The sequence below is a fragment of the Canis lupus genome, chromosome X (genome assembly GCF_011100685.1).
Source record: "Canis lupus familiaris isolate Mischka breed German Shepherd chromosome X, alternate assembly UU_Cfam_GSD_1.0, whole genome shotgun sequence".
Taxonomy (NCBI): Eukaryota; Metazoa; Chordata; class Mammalia; order Carnivora; family Canidae; genus Canis; species Canis lupus.
In genome coordinates, this window is record NC_049260.1 from 70,349,475 (window position 1) to 70,368,753 (window position 19,279).

At 35.9% G+C, this 19,279-nt stretch overlaps 1 protein-coding gene and 1 pseudogene across 3 annotated transcripts in view; both read left to right on the top strand.

The window, feature by feature from the left end:
* Positions 1 to 19,279, top strand: part of DIAPH2 (diaphanous related formin 2) — a 1,049,860-nt gene that overhangs the window by 94,406 nt on the left and 936,175 nt on the right. For 2 of the 3 annotated variants that reach the window (XM_038587833.1, XM_038587835.1), the window contains one exon: positions 9,284 to 9,304. The exons of the other annotated variant lie outside the window; for it this stretch is intronic. In XM_038587833.1, the coding sequence (XP_038443761.1) occupies positions 9,284 to 9,304 (21 nt within the window). The remainder of the gene's footprint in view (positions 1 to 9,283; positions 9,305 to 19,279) is intronic. 3 annotated transcript variants of the gene reach the window in all.
* On the top strand, positions 5,260 to 5,387 carry LOC119868702 (annotated as a pseudogene).

The following is a 19,279-nucleotide window of genomic DNA, read 5'->3' on the forward strand; positions in this document are numbered from 1 at the left end:
ATTTGTTGTTTCTAATCGCTGAGTAATATTCCATTGTATTCATAGACCACATCTTCTTTATCCATTCATCTTTCGATGGACACCGAGGCTCCTTCCACAGTTTGGCTATTGTGGACATTGCTGCTATCGGGGTGCAGGTGTCCTGCCATTTCACTATATCTGTATCTTTCGGGTAAATCCCCAGCAGTGTAATTGCTGGGTCGTAGGGCATATCTATTTTTAACTCTTTGAGGAACCTCCACACAGTTTTCCAGAGTGGTTGTACCAGGTCACATTCCCACCAACAGTGCAAGAGGATTCCCCTTTCTCCACATCCTTCCTAGCATTTGTTGTTTCCTGTCTTGTTAATTTTCAAAATTTTTATTCGTGTGAGGTAGTATCTCATTGTGGTTTTGATTGTATTTCCCTGATGGAAAGTGATGCGGAGCATTTCCTCGTGTGCTTGTTGGCCATGTCTATGTCTTCCTCTGTGAAATTTCTGTTCATGTTTTTTACTCGTTTCATGATTGGATTGTTTGTTTCTTTGCTGTTGAGTTTAATAAGTTTTTTATAGATCTTGGATACTAGCCCTTTTTCTGGTAGGTCATTTGCAAATATCTTCTCCCATTCTGTAGGTTGTCTTTTAGTTTTGTTCACTGTTTCTTTTGCTGTGCAGAAGCTTCTTATCTTGATGAAGTCCCATAGTTCATTTTTGCTTTTGTTTCCCTTGCCTTCATATGTATCTTGCAAGAAGGTACCGTGGCCAAGTTCAAAAAGGGTGTTGCTTGTGTTCTCCTCGAGGATTCTGATGGATTCTTGTCTCACATTTAGATATTTTATTCATTTTGAGTTTCTCTTTGCGTATGGTGTAAGAGAATGGTCCAGTTTCATTCTTTTGCACGTGGCTGTCCAATTTTCCCAGCACCGTTTATTGAAGATAGTGTCCTTTTTCCAGTGGATAGTCTTTCCTGCTTTGTCGAATATTAGTTGATCAGAGATTTGAGGGCCCATTCCCGGTTCTCTATTCTGTTTCATTGATCTATGTGTCTGCTTTTGTGCCAGTACCACACTGTCTTGATGACCACAGCTTTGTACTAAAACCTGATATCCAGCATGGTGATGCCACCGGTTCTGATTTTCTTTTTCAGTATTCCCCGGGCTATTTCGGTTCTTTTCTGATTCCACGGAAATCTTAAGATGATTTTTTCCAACTTTCTGAAGAAAGTTCATGATATTTTGTTAGGGATTGCATTGAATGTGTAAATTGCCCTGGGTAGCATAGACATTTTCACAGTATTAATTCTTCCAATCCATGAGCATGGAATATTTTTCCATTTGTGTCTACTTTAGTTTCTTTCAGAAGTGTTCTGTAGTTTTCAGGGTATAGATACTTTACCTTTTTGGTTAGGTTTATTCCTTGGTATCTTATGTTTTTGGGTGCAATTGTAAATGGGATTGACTCCTTAATTGCTCTTTCTTCAGTTTCATTGTTAGTGTATAGAAATGCCACTGATTTCTGGGCATTGATTTTGATTCCTGGCACACTGCCGGATTGTTATATGTGTTCTAACAATCATGTGGTGGAGTCTTTTGGGTTTTCTATGTACAGTATTATGTCATCTGCAAAGAGAGAGAGTTTGACTTCTTCGTTGCCATTTTGAATGCCTTTAATGTCTTTCTGTTGTCTGATTGCTAAGGCTAGGACTTCTAGTACTACCTTGAATAGCAATGGTGAGAGTGGACATCCCTGTCTTGTTCCTGATCTTAGGGGAAAGGCTCCCAGTGTTTCCCCATTGAGAATGATATTTGCTGTGGGCTTTTCGTAGATGGCTTTGAAGATGCTGAGGAATGTTCCCTGTATCCCTATACTCTGAAGAGTTTTGATCAGGAATGGGTGCTGTATTTTATCGAATGCTGTCTCTGCATCTATTGAGAGGATCATATGGTTTTTGTTTTTTCTCTTGTTGATATAAACTATCACGTTGATTGTTTTACGAGTGTTGAACCAGCCTTGCATCCCAGGGATAAATCCTATTTTTTTTTTTTTTTAATTTTTATTTATTTATGATAGTCACACAGAGAGAGAGAGAGGCAGAGACACAGGCAGAGGGAGAAGCAGGCTCCATGCACCGGGAGCGCGACGTGGGATTCGATCCAGGGTCTCCTGGATCGCGCCCTGGGCCAAAGGCAGGCGCCATATCGCTTCGCCACCCAGGGATCCCTGGGGATAAATTCTACTTGGTCTGGTGAATAACTTTCTTAATGTTCTGTTGGATCCTATTGGCTAGTATCTTGTTGAGAATTTTTGCATCTGTGTTCATCAGGGATATTGGTCTATAATTCTTTTTGGCGGAGTCTTTGTCTGTTTTGGGAATTAAGGTGATACTGGCCTCATAAAAGGAGTTTGGAATTATTCCCTCCCTTTATATCTTTTGGAACAGCATGGGTAGAATAGGTATAGTTTCTTTAAATGTTTCATAGAATTCCCCTGGGAAACCATCTAGACCTGGACCTTTGTGTCTTAGATGGTTTTTGATGACTGCTTCAATTTCCTCCCTGGTTATTTGCCAGTTCAGGTTTTCTATTCCTTCCTGTTCCAGTTTTGGTAGTTTGTGGTTTTCCAGAAATGCATCCATTTCCTCTAGGTATCCTAATTTATTGGTGTATAGCTGCTCAAAATAAGTTTTTAAAATTGTTTGTATTTCCTTGGTATGATTGTGATGTCTCCCTTTTCATTCGTGATTTTATTAATTTGAGTCTTTTCTCTCTCTCTCTCTCTTTTTTTTTAATAAGGGTGGCTAATGGTTTATCTATCTTATTAACTCTTTGAAACAACCAACTCGTTTTGTTGATGTGTTCTACAGTTCTTCTGGTCTCTATTTATTTGAGTTCTGCATGAATCTTTATTAAATCTCTTCTTCTGCTTGGTGTAGGTTTTAGTTGCTGTTTTTTCTCAAGTTCCTTTATGTGTGAGGGTAGCTTGTGTATTTGAGTTTTTTCCATTTTTTTGAAGGAGGTTTGTATTATGATGTTTTTCCCTCTTAGGACTGATTTTGCCGTATTTCTTCAAAATCTTTGGATGCTCTTTAAGTTCCGGGTGTTTAAGCTTCTTCCAAATTTCTTCTTGTGATTGTGTTCAAGTTTCAAAGTTTCGTGGTCTGTAAATATACAAGGGACAATCCCAATCTTTTGGTATCAGTTAATAACTTATTTGTGACCCAGTCTGTGGTCTATTCTGGAGAAAGTTCCATGTGCAGTTGAGAAGAATGTGTATTCAGTTGCGTTTGGATATAAAGTTCTGTAAATATCTGGGAAATCCATCTGGTTCAGTGTATCATTTAAAGTTCCTGTTTCTTTGGAGATGTTGTGCTTAGAAGATTTGTTGATTATATAAAGTGCTGTGTTCAAGTCACCAAGTATAATGTATTATTATCTAAATATGTCTTCACTTTGGTTATTAATTGATTGATATAGTTGGCATTCCCTCATTTAGGGTATAAATATTGATGATTGTTAGGTCCTTTTGTTGGATAGATTCTTTAAGTATGATATAGTGTCCCTCTTCATCTCTTACTACAGTCTTTGGGATAAACTTTAATTCATATGATATATGGATGGCTACCCCTGCTTTCTTTTGAGGACCATTTGAATGGTAAATGGTCCCAACCTTTTATTTGTAGGTGTAGGCGTCCTTAGGTCTAAAATGAGTTTTGTAGACAGCAAATAGATGGGTCTTGCACTTTTATCCAGTCTGAAACCCTGCACCTTTTGATGGGGTCATTAAGCGTATTCACGTTCAGAATTACTGTTAAAGATATGAATTTAGTGTCATCATGATACCTATTCAGTCCTTGTTTTTGGATTGTTTCCTTGGAGTTCCTCTTTCTTTTCCAGAGTCCATCTTAATATTTCTTGCAGAGCTGGTTTGGTGGTCACATATTCTTTCAGTTTCTGCCTATCTTGGAAGCTCTTTATCTCTCCTTCTGTTCTGAATGAGAGCCTTGCTGGATAAAGTATTCTTGGCTGCAGTTTCTTCTCGTTTAGGACCCTGAATATATCCTGCCATCCCTTTCTGGCCTGTCGGGTGTCTGTGGAGATGTCTGCTGTTAATTTAATATTTCTCCCCATGTAAGTTAGGGATCCCTTGTCTCTTGCTGTTTTAAGGATTTTCTCTTTATCTTTGGAATTTGCAAGTTTCACTGTTAAATTTCCAGGTGTTGAAATGTTTTTATTGATTAGGGGGAGAAGTCTCCATCTTCTGGATCTGAATACCTGTTTCCGTCCCCAGATTAGGGTTGTTCTAAGCTATGATTTGTTGAAATATGCTTTCTGGTCCTCTCTCCATTGCAGCACCCCCTAAATCTCCAAGTGAAACCTAGATTTTTCCTTCTGAGGCTGTCATTTATTTCCCTTAACCTTTCCTTACGGTGTTTTAATTGTTTTTCTGTTTTTTCCTCAGCTTCCATCCTTGCCATCTACTTGTCTTCCATGTCACTCACTCTTTCTTCTACCTCCTTAACCATCATCGTGAGGACCTCCAGTTTGGATTGCATCTCATTTAATTAATGTTTAATTTCCGTCAGATTACATCTAAATTTTGCAGTCATGATGTCTCTTGATACCATTATGCTTTTTTCCAGAGTCACCAGTAGCTTTATAATTGTGCTTCTGAATTGGCTTTCTGACATCATATTGTTATCCAAATTCTGTAACTCTGTGGCAGAGTATACTGTTTGTGATTCTTTCTTTTGTGGGGGGTTGTTTTTTCTAAACATTTTGCTTAGTGCAGAGTGGCTTGAAATGAGTTGTACTTGTTAGAAGCGCAAACTCTTCTCTCTGTATCATTTCAGCTGTTCTCTCTTTAAATCTCAGGTTGAATTTGTAGGTTTTCAGGATGATTTGAAAGTTATGTAGTTAAGTTGGTGGGGATAGGTTACTTGGCGACCCTTCTCCTCTGCCGTCTTGCACCGCCCCTCTTTACCTAGTTTTAACTAAGGTTTCCATCCTGCTTTCAATAAGCTTTAGATATGCCTTGTATATCTTGTACTATTTTATTATATTGATATACTATTTAATAATGTTTTCTAGTTGGGGCGCCTGGGTAGTTTAGTCAGTGGAGCTTCTGTTTCTTGTTTTTAGCTCAGCTTGTGACCTCAGAGTGATAGCATTGAGTTCTACATCCAGCTCTGCCTTCAATGTGGCATTGCTTTAAATTCTCCCCCTCCCTCTCCCTAGTCATTTGTGTGTGTGCAGAGTCTTTAAAGTAAATACATCAGTCTCAGCTTTGCACAGTGGCTGTATCGTAGCCAATGAGGCTTATCCGAGGCGTGATTGTTGCTAATAAATAAGTCAGCCTAAAAAAATGTTTCTTCATTTAAAGTAGATATGATTGTAATCACTTCTTCATGAAAATACTTTAAATGTAGTCCAAACTTTAATCTGGATGTAAAAAAAAGGGCTAGTGTTCCTGATGGAGAATGTTTTGTAGTCACATATAAAACGTGAGAATTATAGTTACTTTTAAACATAAATTATATATCTCCCCGTTTAACACTTGCATTTATCATTTTGCATAGAATTGAAAAATAAACAAAATATGAACTCAGTAGGAAATGTCCATCATTCTCCTGGGTTCCTGGATACAGACAGTAAAGCAAGATGAAACTAATGCACAGGTTTGTGCTCAAGACCTGTTTTTAAAGGAAAGAATTTTTTTTTTTTAGTATTGAATTAAAAGTAAAATTTTATTACAAAGGATTCATAAATGAACTTAAAAGACAAGCAAAGAGTGAAAGAAGTTATGTGCAATGCATACAACCCCTAAAGAATGTTATTCTGAATTTTTAGGGACACTCCACAATTGCATGACCTAACAGAAAAATGGACAAAGGAACAGCAATGTGAAACAATGGTTGGCTTTGCCGTGGTTACAAATTAAACAATACTAGGAAATGCAGATTTAACCAATAAAATTCATTTTCACCTAAGCTATTTTGGTAGCGTTCGCAGCCTACAAAGGAACACTGAGCAAGAAACAGTGGTTTTAATTGAAGACAGCCAGCTTGGGACAATCTTTCAGGGAGAGAGCCAATGGAAATATACGTTCACATCATTCCCCTACCTCATTCTAATTTCCTAGCGTTCCTTATTAGAGAAACCTAACTAGAAACTAGAGAGATATAAACCTGTTAATAAAGTCCATACAGCTATACTGGTAGCGCAAATAACAGGTGAAGAAGGGTAAAGAGTTTATCTGGAGGAATGAATTAAAGATATTTGGTACAGAGGTTCTGATGCTTGGTGACTAAAAAATTGACAAATGTCTGTGATTATTAAGTTTTGTTAAAAAATGTATAACATGCTTTAATGTGGAAAAACAAACTATTTAAAAATCTTTACTGGGGAGGGACATGCCTGGGTGGTACAGTCTGTTAAGTGTCCAACTCTTTGTTTCAGCTCAGGTCATGATCTCATGGGTAATGAGATCGAGCCCCATGTCTGGCTCCACACTCAGCACAAAGTAAAGCAGAGAATTCTTTGCTATGTAACTATCTTTGCTAAAACAAGCATGGAATAAAAATATATAGGAAATTAAAAGATACTGATGAAAAAGCTATTGCCTAGTGTTTTCTTGTTAAGGTTCCATGTTAGAGAATATTGAATTGTGTGAGTGTTAAAGGAAAAAGTAGCTACAATAGGTCTGTCAGTGATGAATGAGTGGAGAAGAACCTCTTCTCTGCTCAGGGTGGACTCATTTGCTCATTATATCAAGTGTGGTTATAGACCTGACCTATAATAGTTGGCACATGGTCATAATTTAGCCACAAAAATCTGGAAGAATTTAGATTTTCAAAACACCAGCATGTGTTTTCAGAGATGGAAAACCAAGCTTTGTTAATAATATAAACGTTGTCACCCATATTCATAATCCTGAAAGAGGCATGATATCTCAGTGATTTTGGAGATCCTGTATGTTCTATCTTAGGAAAAATAAGTCACTGAAATTCTAACAATTTGCCAAAAGCCATTGTCTTTTTTAGAATATTAAGAAACTATTTTATTACTAACTTAAATCTAATTTGTTTATTTGTAACTCAACAATTTTTGAAGCTGAGATTTTAAAATATGTGAAGTTACATTTTTGAAGACACATGACCCATTGAGAGGTATCATTAATTAGAAAAAAATCTTAATAGGAAATAAGTTAAAATAGTGACACCAAATATATCTGTAGAATTTTTAGATTCACACATGTAGTTACAGAACTTGTAATTTGAAGGTTGCAGAACATCTCTCTATGTGTGTATACATGTCTTATAGTTTAGCTTTTGCTATTAGCAGATATTTTCTTTCTCTGGTGAAACAATTGAAGTCAAACACGACCAGACATGTTTCTTTTAGCTTTCCTTAGGCAATCTAATCTGGTCACTATATGAGCTTTAGCTAAATAGAATCGTTTTGGAATCATAATGAATTACTAATGGGCTATACTTTGGTTGTCTCACTAAGTATAGACTTGCCTTAATTAAGACAGGCTTGCATTCTTGTTTTAGTCTTATGTCTGTGCTGTATAAACAAGGGATAAATAAGACCTCTGTCTTTTTGGTTGGGAAATAAGTTAGGTCTATAGCATATCTTTCAATTCAGAAGACTGTTGATGGCACCAGAGAGGCTTTTATTCAATCACTGCCTCTAAATAGTCTATTGAATGAATATTTAAGAAAGCTGCTTATCTATTTGGAGATTCATGTATTCCTCTGAAATAATTTGCTTGGCAACTGTCATTGTCTTTTTGCGTCTTGTGGTGTCCTGTTTAAAACTTAGGATGCTTCCTGAGATTTCAGTATTTTATTTTTCTTTTTAAAGTACTATCTGGAAAAAAAAAGTACTAGCTGGTTAATATTGATAATATTGATAATAACTGCTGTAATATTAATGTTTTTAGATTGTAGATTAGTTCTTTTTTGGACATTGCCTGATATTTAAGTGTAGGAATCTGATAACGATTTGATTTATAATTGGGCTTAGGCATAAAATTATGTTAGGACTATGATTTCAATTTTGCTTTCTTTTTCTTAATTTTTAAAATTAAAAAAAAGATTTATTTATTTATTCATGAGAGACACAGAGAGAGAGAGAGAGAGAGAGAGAGAGAGAGGCAGAGACATAGGTAGAGGGAGAAGCAGGCTCCATGCAGGTAGCCTGACATGGGACTCAATCCCAGGTCTCCCGGGTCATGCCCTGGGCTGAAGGCGGTGCTAAACCGCTGAGGTACCCAGGCTGCACCTACTTCTTGCTTTCTTTCTTTCTTTTTTTTTTTTTTAATATTTTATTTATTCATTCATGAGAATACACAGAGAGGAGAGAGAGAGAGAGAGGCAGAGACACAGGCAGAGGGAGAAGCAGGCTCCATGCAGGGAGCCCGACATGGGACTCGATCCTGGGTCTCCAGGATCAGGCCCTGGGCTGCAGGCAGCGCTAAACCGCTGAGCCACCGGGGCTGCCCTACTTCTTGCTTTCTTAAACAGAATTCAGCTTCTCAGAAATTCTATTATCTCTTATCTATTAGGAAAGCTCAATTAAAGTTTCAGTTTTTGAACTGTTACCTCCTTGTGAAGATGTGCATGTTCACATATAATTACTTCTTTGTCTTCATGTTACATGATATTATCTGATCTTTTAATAACAAATGTTTGCATGACCTAGACAACTAGAATCATAAGCAATCTATCTCCTTCATAATTTTCAAGTATAATACAAAACAGTATTAAAAACCTTAAAATCATAATATAAAATATTTGTTTTCAACCTAGAATTCCTTTCTTAATGCGTGACTTTAAATGCAACATTTATATTCTAAAGGGCCTTATTTCAGCCTTAATATATCTGTTGTAATGAGGAAAGAAAAAATTCAGTTTTTATTGGTAAGTTTTTTGAGTAGCTATGGGTTGGTAAAATTTCTGATGCTTGGTTACACATAATTTTACATCAGTTGATACTTACATTATACTATATTAGGCTATTACAATACAGTTAAAAAATTGTCAAACAGTAATAGTCTTTTACTTGGGAATCCTTATTTTGCAGACTACATATTTTTGAAATATGGTAGAAATTAATACTGGTATATTTGTTTTAGCCTCTAGATCTAAAGTATTAAATGTATACATATAGTTAGCTATTTACTAAACACTTCTGTGAAAAGCTTCTGATTTCTAATATTGTTGCTATTGTGTGTTTTTTTTATTTTTTTAATTTTTTTTTTTACACACCATAACCACTCTCCGTTGACCACTGCTTGCAGATAGTTGGAAGTAAAGTTATGGTGAGTACAAAAGATGTATTTTACCCTTAGTTATGAATTTTTGCTTTTGGAAATTGAGCAAGTTTTGCTTATAGTCTTTTATATGTTTGGTTTTTCTTTTGGAGTATATTTTACAAAGTAGTGAGATGATTAATATCAGGTGATGAGAAGTAGGCTATGGTAAGTATTTTTCCTGTGCTTTTTGGAAATGTTTTAGAACTGGTATATGCTTGTATATTTTATTTTAGAAAGTTTTATTTATTTTTTAGAGTTATACCTAAGGTTACAATTTTATGATTCAGTTTTATGATTCTGAGGAAATTGAGTGTTTTACCTCAGTGTCTTAGGATGGCAGAGAGAGACTCCTCATAGTTTGGTTTATGTTTGCAGGAATTCTTGTTAAAGTATCTTACTTTAATTTTAGTACCTCACTTTGATTTCATAGTGTAATGAAAGCAACATTTGATGTGTAGTCAAAGAGGCCTAGGTCTTTGTCTTCATTAGATACTACTAATTGGTTGTATAACTTTGGGCACATCATGTAATTTCTTTGAGGTTCAGGTATTAAATGGAGAAATTGAAGTGATTGGTGTACATTATTTTTTAAGGGTCTTTTTCTTGCTGAATTTTAGAGATTTTAAAAAAGATTATTTATTTTAAAGAGAGAGAGCATGAGTGGAAGGAGGGGCAGAGGGAGAGGAAGAGGGAGAGAGAGAAACCTGAGCAGACTCTGTGCTAAGTGCAGAGTCAAGTGCTGGGCTCGATCCCACAACTCTGATATCACAAATTTAGCTGAAACCAAGAGTTGAATGCTTTACCAGCTGTGTCACGCAGGTGCCCCCATGTCTTTTAGAGATTTTATACTCAAGGCACTGTATTTCATTGCCATAATGACATGATATACTATTATGTAATACACCAAAAATGTCCTGTATTAAAATTGAGAGGTATTTGTAAATACCTTGTCTTCATGACTAAGCAGTCTTTCTTTAGATACCAGGGCAGAAGACATCTTTACCATTATCAAGTACCATATTATTCAGAATAGTGAATGTATTTAATATTTTTTTCGTTTAAAAATTGATTTAGTTGTTTTTTCTTTTTAAATTTATGTGACATCCAGGAGCAAAAAGCCATCAATATTTTGATGTAATTTCAAACATTAGCAAATATTTCTTTAGTCCTTAATATGTGCCAACGATTATGTTAGATTCATTGATGACTGGAAAATAACATTAAGACCTTATAGTTTATATATATAACAATATATATATTTCCATATATAACAATACATATGGAAAGAGTCAATCTTTAAATTGTGCATGCTGATTGTAAGTGTAGTAGGAATTCATAAGCAGGAGAGAGAAGTAGGCATAGAGTAGAGAAAAGTTCATGTAAGTTTCTGAATTTAAGCTAGATTTTTGAGAATCCTTAATTATTATGGCTTGGATTTGATATAGGAGGTGAGACCAAAAGCAGCTCTCAGGTTGTGGAAATATTTGATGCAGAGGCCTAGAGAAGGAACCAAACTGTGTGCATAGGGGGTGGATAAGAGACAAACAAGAGATGAAGTTGACTTTGTTGAGAATATATATTAGAAAGCTTGAAAAATTAAGTTGAAAGATATTCTTGAAGTCCAGTTTGAAGATTAGAAATCAGTTTGAACAAGAAAGTGACATGAAGGAAGCAGGGTTTGAGAAAAATAAATATGATAGTAGCAGGTAGGCTGCATTAGACTAATTGTTCTAAAATTAAAAAGTGTATAAAAATGCAAATTTTGTCCCTCTTGGGTTCTAGGATAGGGCCAAGAACTCTACATATTTATCAAGCACCTCAGGAGATCCTCTTAAGGTAGACTGAAGAGGATGCTTTGAGAAATACTGGATTAGGATAGAGATTTGTTTCCAGGGCTACTAGGAGACTTGTGTGTGAATCAATGAGGGTCTGTTTTAAATTGGAGGCTAGGTGTAGGAGGGTGGGGTTAAATAGAGTTTTGGGCTTCAAAAGAATCTTGAGCTTACTTTAATGTGAACTGAAGCTAGCTTGTTCTCTGCATGGCTTATGCCAGAGTTTGTAAAATATTACTGATTTCTCCATATCCAGTGGAATTAAAGTTCTGTTGATTATTTCTCTTACCTAACTCTCAACTCTCTCCCTTAATTAGTCATTAAACACACCTGTGATTGCCAGAGCCTCCTAGGTAGTCTCTAGGTATTCACTCTCTAACCTTGCTCATGTCATGTTCTACACTGTTACCATACATCTTGCTGATTCCCCACCTTAAAACTTTGAAACGGGATCCTATAGCCCTTTGTGATCTTAACCCTGCTCCTTTTTCTAATCTCATCTCCATCTTCATTCATACATGTGCCTGTCCTCTATTTGTACAGGAGTACTTGGCAATTCCTTAATATCCTACTCTTTAATACCTCTAAATCAAGCATATCCTATTTCTTTGAGCTAGAATGCCCTTTTCTTCTTTAGAGTGCCTAGAAAACTCCTAAGTATCTATCAAGATTAAGCTTCATGTCAATCTTTGGAGAATTTGTCCTAAATAACTCCTTCCTTTCCATAGCACCATTATATAGCTGTACTACAATATTGAACATATTTTATTATAATGAATCATTTACATGTCTTTCTTCCCTGATGAACATAGCTCATTTACTCAAAATACTAGGTCTAATGTGAAAGAGGTGTAAACAGAATAAAGAAAGATAGGGCTTTATAGATACATAGTAAATGGTTGAAAAGTGGCAGGCCAAAAGGCTATATATGGTTCATGGAGAAGTTTCATCTTGTCCGAGTGTTTTGTTTTGAAAGACAGTATAATTAGATGGATGTTATGATTGATCTTCAATATAAACTATTTCACACCCAAGTCTTATCTGTGACCTGCTTCTGACATTGGAATTTGCTTTGTATATCCTGCAATAAAGGGAGGAAAATATAGGAATCAGCTTCTAGAGGATGATGAAGGGGGATCCCTGGGTGGTGCAGCGGTTTAGCGCATGCCTTTGGCCCAGGGCGTGATCCTGGAGACCCGGGATCGAATCCCACATCGGGCTCCCGGTGCATGGAGCCTGCTTCTCCCTCTGCCTGTGTCTCTGCCCCTCTCTCTCTCTCTCTCTCTCTCTCTCTGTGACTATCATAAATAAATTAATTAAAAAAATTTAGAGGATGATGAAGGATTGGTTCTAGAGTTTAGGTGGGAGGGGTGCCTTAATTCTAGAGCTTAAGTGAGAGGAGTGCCTTAAGAGGGAAGATTTGTCTGAGGTAGGGTGGTTTGATGGGGCGAGGATGGAGAGGAGGGGAGGAGAGGCGGGAGAGGAGAGAAGAAGGAAGGAGAGAGAGAGAGAAGGAGCAAGGAAGAGAAGAGAAGAGAAGAGAAAGAGAAGAGAAGAGAGAGGAGGGGGGAGGGGAGGGAGGGGAGGGGAGGGGAGGGGAGGGGAGGGGGGGGAGGGGAGGGAGGGAGGGAGGGAGGGAGGGGAGGGGAGAGAGGAGGGAGAGGAGCAGGAGAGGAGAGGAGAGGAAGAGGAGAGGAGAGGAGAGGAGAGGGAGGAGAGGAGAGGAGAGGAGAAGAGAAGAGAAGAGAAGAGAAGAGAAGGAAGACGAGAAAAGTAGAGAGAGTGAGGGGAGTTCCTTTCTTTCTCTGTCTTTATTTTTGTTTTTTTTTCTGTTTCGTTTTCTTTTTCTTTTTCTTCTTTTCTTTTTCTTTTTCTTTTTCTTTTTCTTTTTCTTTTTCTTTTTCTTTCTTTTCTTTTCTTCTTTTCTTTTCTCTTTTGAGACCAGAGTCAAGAGCGAGAAAACAGTCGTTAAAATCAGTCTGGTGAAAAGGCAGGTAGAAAAGGGCTTATTTTTCTTGGTCTCATTAGTGTTCAAAAGATGGGAAGTGTGTGTTTGTTGATAAAATTGGCAGATGAAAACATTCACAGAAGTGTTCCAGAGAGAATACATTGTCGAAATAACTACTTTTATGTATTATGGCTGCCTAGAGATTATATATGTTGGTCAAAAAATAAGTTATATAAAAATCAGATTGAAATTAGATGGAATGTATAATAAACTCGGTCTGCATGACCCTATCTTCGTTTCGCATCTCTAATGTTGATTAGAAGCAGATTTGAAGCCCTCTCAATCTTTAACTGCTGTCAGTCTTACTTTTCATTTTCATTATTCTCCTTTATAAATTTACTTTAAACATCAGACCAGAAACTGCAGGCTTTTACCTGAACATAACTACTCCCTGAGCCTCATGCAGTATTTTTTTTTTTTTAAGATTTTATTTATTTATTCATGAGAGACACAGAGAGAAAGAGAGACAGAGACACAGTCAGAGGGAGAAGCAGGCTCCATGCAGGGAGCCTGACAACGGACTCGATCCCAGGTCTCCAGGATCATCCCCTGGGCCAAAGGTGGTGCTAAACTGCTGAGCCACCTGGGCTGCCCGAACCTCCTGCAGTCTTGCTTCTCTGATTTTACTTATCCTGTGATCACTTTTTTGTATAGAATGTTTTTCTTCTTCTGTCAACATTCTGCACATCCTCCACACCTCTCCCTGAAGCAATCTCCCCAATTGTCATCCCTAAGTCACTCCCCTCAATTTCCACCTTGTAACGTATATGAAGTATTGTAGCACTTTAGTTTAACTCTCTTAATCAATTTTTACTTTATCTTATACTTTCTATTACATGTTCCTTAAGAGCTTCTATTATAAAACTCCTAGTTGGGATCCCTGGGTGGCTCAGTGGTTTGGCACCTGCCTTCGGTCCAGGGCATAACCCTGGAGTCCTGGGATCAAGTCCCACATCAGGCTCCCTGCATGGAGCCTGCTTCTCCCTCTGCCTGTGTCTCTGCTTCTCTGCCTCTCTCTGTGTCTTTCATGAATAAACAAAAAAATAAAATCTTTAAAAAATAAAATATAAAATATAAAACTCCTAGTTGATTTTAGTTTATAATAATATATATATTATATATAATAATGTATATATCATGAATAATATTATCACCCTGTGGGTCTCTTTTTGTCTATAGTATGAAGGGATGTAGATTTCAGTAAAGGTCATGGGTTTAGAGACAAATAGACTTGGGTTCAGATCCCCTCTCTTATGTGTCCTTAGATGATTACTTAACCTCTCTGCACTCTAGTCTCCACATTCAAACAAGAGGATAACAGTACTAAATTCAAGATGATTTTGAAGTTTATGTTTATATTTACCGCATTTAACATACACAGAGGCTTTCAAGTTAGTAGGTCTAAATTACATTTTTTTGCTAAATGTATCGAATTCTATAAAATACTTGGTATGAAGAACATAAAAACATGAAGATTACATGGTAAAATGAGATAAGACTATGAGCAGCCTATTCTTTTTAACAAGTATTCAAGATGTGTGCTATTTAATAGGATTTATTCTGGATCAAGAATGTTAAGATTCAGCTAGATGGAAAAAGGAGAATGCTTTTCCTGTTTATTGGAAGCTATATGTTATGTAGTATAGATTATTGTTGGGCTTTGAGAAAACAATAAAAAAAATTCATATGTGGTCTCAATATAATATTGAGAAGGTTATTCTAAAGATTTTATAAAATAGTTGAAGGCATGTTATAGATAGATCTGTGAAGTGGAATAATAAAAATATTTTCCTGTAGGTGTATATAACAAATAGCAAAAGGGAATTGGGGCAGGGTAGAGATGGAAATAACTGAATGAATTTTTCAGTGTCTTCTGGTTTTAAATAAGTGTTGTGCAATTTTTTGAACCAAAATAAATTGTTTTTGTTATTTATGAACACATGACAGAAAACTGATTTAGAAAACAGTTAAACTGATTGATTTGATTTCATTGCAAACCAGGAATAATTTATCCACAGGTGGAAAAAATCACCATTCTTCTGTGGAAAAAAAAGATAATGATATGATTATATATGATAATTGGAAGATAGAATTATAGTGACCAGACCTTATAATGTTAAATATAAGGGGATTTAGCAACATAGTTGAATGCCTAGGGCAGTAGTAGGGTGTTTTTGGAATAGTATTTGTTTAGACATCATAAAGTCCTGAATTTTAACCCCTTTTTCACCACTCATTCATTCATTCCTTGTGGTCTTATTAACCTCTCTAACCACAGTTTCATTTTTTTAAACAAAAAGTTACTGGACTCCTATGATGGGCCAGGCACTATTCTAGGCAGTTGAATCATGAACAATATAGATAAATTCCTCATGGAGCTTACATTGTAACTGAGGAGACAGACAATGACACATATCAAATTTAATGGCAAGTACTACTGGTAAGTGCTGTGAAACAAAAAAAAACGTAAAATGAGAAAGCTGAGAGTGATCAAGGATGTACTATTTTAGATAGATGAATTCTCTATGTGGTGACATTTGAAGAGACATGAATGAAATTGGGGAGAACCATGTAAATATATAGGGAAGAACTTTACAGGCAGAGGGAACCTCAAGTGCCATGGTTTTGAGGCTGGAGTGTGCCTTGAGTATTTGAAGAATAGTAAGGAGGCTAGTGTGGTTAGAGTGAAGTTGAACAAGGGCAGGTATGGGCATATTTAATAACCAACCACAAGAGCTATTTAAGGTGACTGGAAACATAGGTTAAATGTAGTATTGAGTTGCACATTTGAAAAGATAGGATAAGGTCACTTTAGGAAGGATATGGCGAGGAGTTGTACTTTAATAGAGAAGAATCCTAAAAGGTTATGAGCAATAGAATGGCAAAATCTGAGCTGTATTTGGGGAAGATTAATTGAGCAGTAGAAACAGGAGAGATTAGAAACTAGGGCAAGGAGATGAAGCTGAGATTTGTTGTAGTAGATTAAATGGAGAGTATAGATGAGTGATTGTGGAAATATATTAGTCTCAGCAAATGATTGAAAAGAGCAGAGGAGATATGTACAATAATAATGACTGAAATTTCAAACATGGGTGGCTGAAATGATGGTGATTTGAGCATGCATAGAAAAATCAGGAGGAGACTAAGTTTGGAGTAAAAAATGAGTTCATAGTAAAATCACAAAAACAAGAATACAGTTATCACCATACAAGAACATTTCTTTAGCACTTGTAGTGTTAAGAGTAGAATTTTATAATTTGGTTCACTGTTTTACACTCCTACTTTTACTGTTTTAAATATACTCTCTGCACATTGCTGCTGAACATATATTTATCATTCTGACAACATTTACCGGTTTATAAACTGAAGCCTCAGTACTTGTATTAGGCAATTAAAGCTATATATACTTCTAGGTGACTCAATATCCAGATAGAAAAGAGCTAATCATTTTGTTGGCTTATAGTATTGCTTACTAGATAAGCGTTTTACATAATTAAGATTGCATTATTAAATTGAAATCTTATTTGCTTACTGATTGAATAGTATCTTAGTGTTCCTTCATATAATGTTGTACTTGTGTGAGGACAATTATTTGAAAATATCCTATGAAAAAAGAGTAAAGTTTTGTGTGTTTTTTTTTTAATAATTGTACAGTCCAGAAGGGGGAGACAAAACATTGATTATTGGAGTTTGAAGTAGCTGCTTCCTGATAAAACAGGATTTTCTTACACTCCAACTTGATTGTTTTTTCTTATGGGTTTAGAAATCTTAGGAAAGTTGCTACTATAAAACAATTAGTTTTATGGGGGTGACGATTTTGTTAAAAATCTCAATTCAATCAGAATAAAAATAATCAATGCAATTATTTTTAACTACTATATATAAAGTAGAAGAACTCATTTGGTAATCAGATGAAAATAAGACCTGAGACTATGTAATGATGGTAGATTATAAGAGATCTTTTCAAAATAGCATGAGCTATTTTAAAGTTCCAAGTTCAGTCTTTTCTAATTTCACGTTCATTATATACAGTGAATAGCTAACTTCCTGTTTCCTTATGTTTTAATACTGCAAGCCAGCTTGTGTGTTATACTTGTTTTAGATTGGAGTATCTGTCTATGTTTTGAAAAGTTTATTATTAAAATCTCCATTCATTTTTAGAACAGTTTCTTATCAGTCCCTTCTCTTCCACTGCATTTTCACAAATTATATAATTTTATTATGCCAGATTAAATTTATTGTTTAAGAAATGCTAAAATAACAGATTATAAAATATTAGTAAGTTATTATGCCTTGGACATTTGGAAACATCTAAGACAGAATGAATATTGACTTATGTTTAGACATATATTTTGTAAGTTGATTGCATTAATATTTATGAGTATGGGGTAGTTATGCTTTATAATATATCCTGATATTGGAAAGAAGAAGACAAACTTTTCATGTAGGATTCTGCATTGCAGTTTTATTTTCTGTGTATTTTAATTGCAATCGTGATAGAAATTTCTGTTGATAACATTTCTTTGTGTATATAGTCAGGTAAAATAATATGTTTAAAATATGATGCTTGATAAGACATTTAAGGCAGCTATAGTGATTGAGAGGACAGTATAAGATGGCAGGATAAGAAGATCCTTAATTCACCTCTTCCCACACACTGCATCTGCAACTACAAATAGAATAGTTCCTTCTGAAAACTGGCTGAAAGTCTCCTTCAAAACACAGCAGACTGAAATACACTGTGAGTCATTCTGTGAAAAAGTCCTATTTACTTGTGTTGGAGCTTCATCCAAGGGTTAGACTTCAGATTTGCCATACATTCACAGGCTCTGGAGCTGTTCTTAGGGAACATAGTCTAGGGGAAGCCATCTTTGCACTCTCCATTAGCCTCACTATAGCTCACTGGTATATCCCATAAAAGAGCTTATTCATCCCTCTGAAGCCCTGATTTTTGCAACTGTCACCCAGGGGACACCTCCAGATTGTCTGATCTGGAGGTTGGCACGTTTTATGATTGTAGTATCAAAGGACTATATAGATTTATTAACTTTATAAAAGCTGCTACCTGATGGTCTGGCTTCCAGGTAGCATAAATCTAGGTTCTGACTGAGTTCACTTCTGGAACATTGACAGGTACTGGCACATCCTCAACACTGGGACCTATTAAGAATAAATCAGGCTACTGAGATAATCACAAAGGTATAAGAAACAAACTAGAGCTATGACAAGGTTTCAAAATTGGGTTAATCTCCTACATGGGATCATTCCCTCAAGACTGGAAGAGTTAGTTGTTTTGCCCAATACATAGAGAGTTAAGCAAAATGAGGAAACAGAGGAATATGTTGCAAACAAGAGAACAAGGTAAGACTGCAGAAAAAATCTTAATGAAATGTAGATGAGTAATTTACCTGATGGAGAGTTCAAAGAAAAGGTCATATACCTTAATAGCCAGTTTAAGAAAAAATTGTTCCTAGACAGGAGCTAACCATTTCTACCCACTACATCACACCAAAATTCTTCTCAATATGATAATCTAGATGTGTAGACTGAGGTATGAGATTCACATTTTTCTGACTGTAAAGCAGTTTCATAGGCAAATTAACCAATACTTTTTCCATTGTTAAACTAAATTTGTAACTTCTTGGGATAAAAGATTATTTTAAAGGAATGTTGTTAGGTACACACATCTTGAAACTCTTTTATTAGCCACTGTATCTTCTCCACTTTGTTGCAATCAATGGAGGGAACATTAATATTAAAGCAAATCACAACAAAACTTACTAAAACAATGAAGTAGAGGGCATAAAGATGCTCATTGAACTTGGATAAGATTAGATGAACACTGTGAGAACTTTAACTAACAGACAGAAAATATAAGAAACAACCAAAAAGAAACCACAAGGCAGAAGAAGATAATACCTAAACTGAAAAATACCCTAGGGGGTTTCAACAGCAGACTAGATGAAGCAGAATAAAGAACCAGTGATCTAGAAGACAGGGCAGTGGAACTTATCCAAATGGAGTAGCATAAAAACAATAAATAATTTTAAAAAGCAAAGATAGATTAAGGGACCCATAGAACAACATCAAGTGGAATAGTGATTGCATTATAGGGGTCCCAGAAGGAGAAGATTGAGAAAG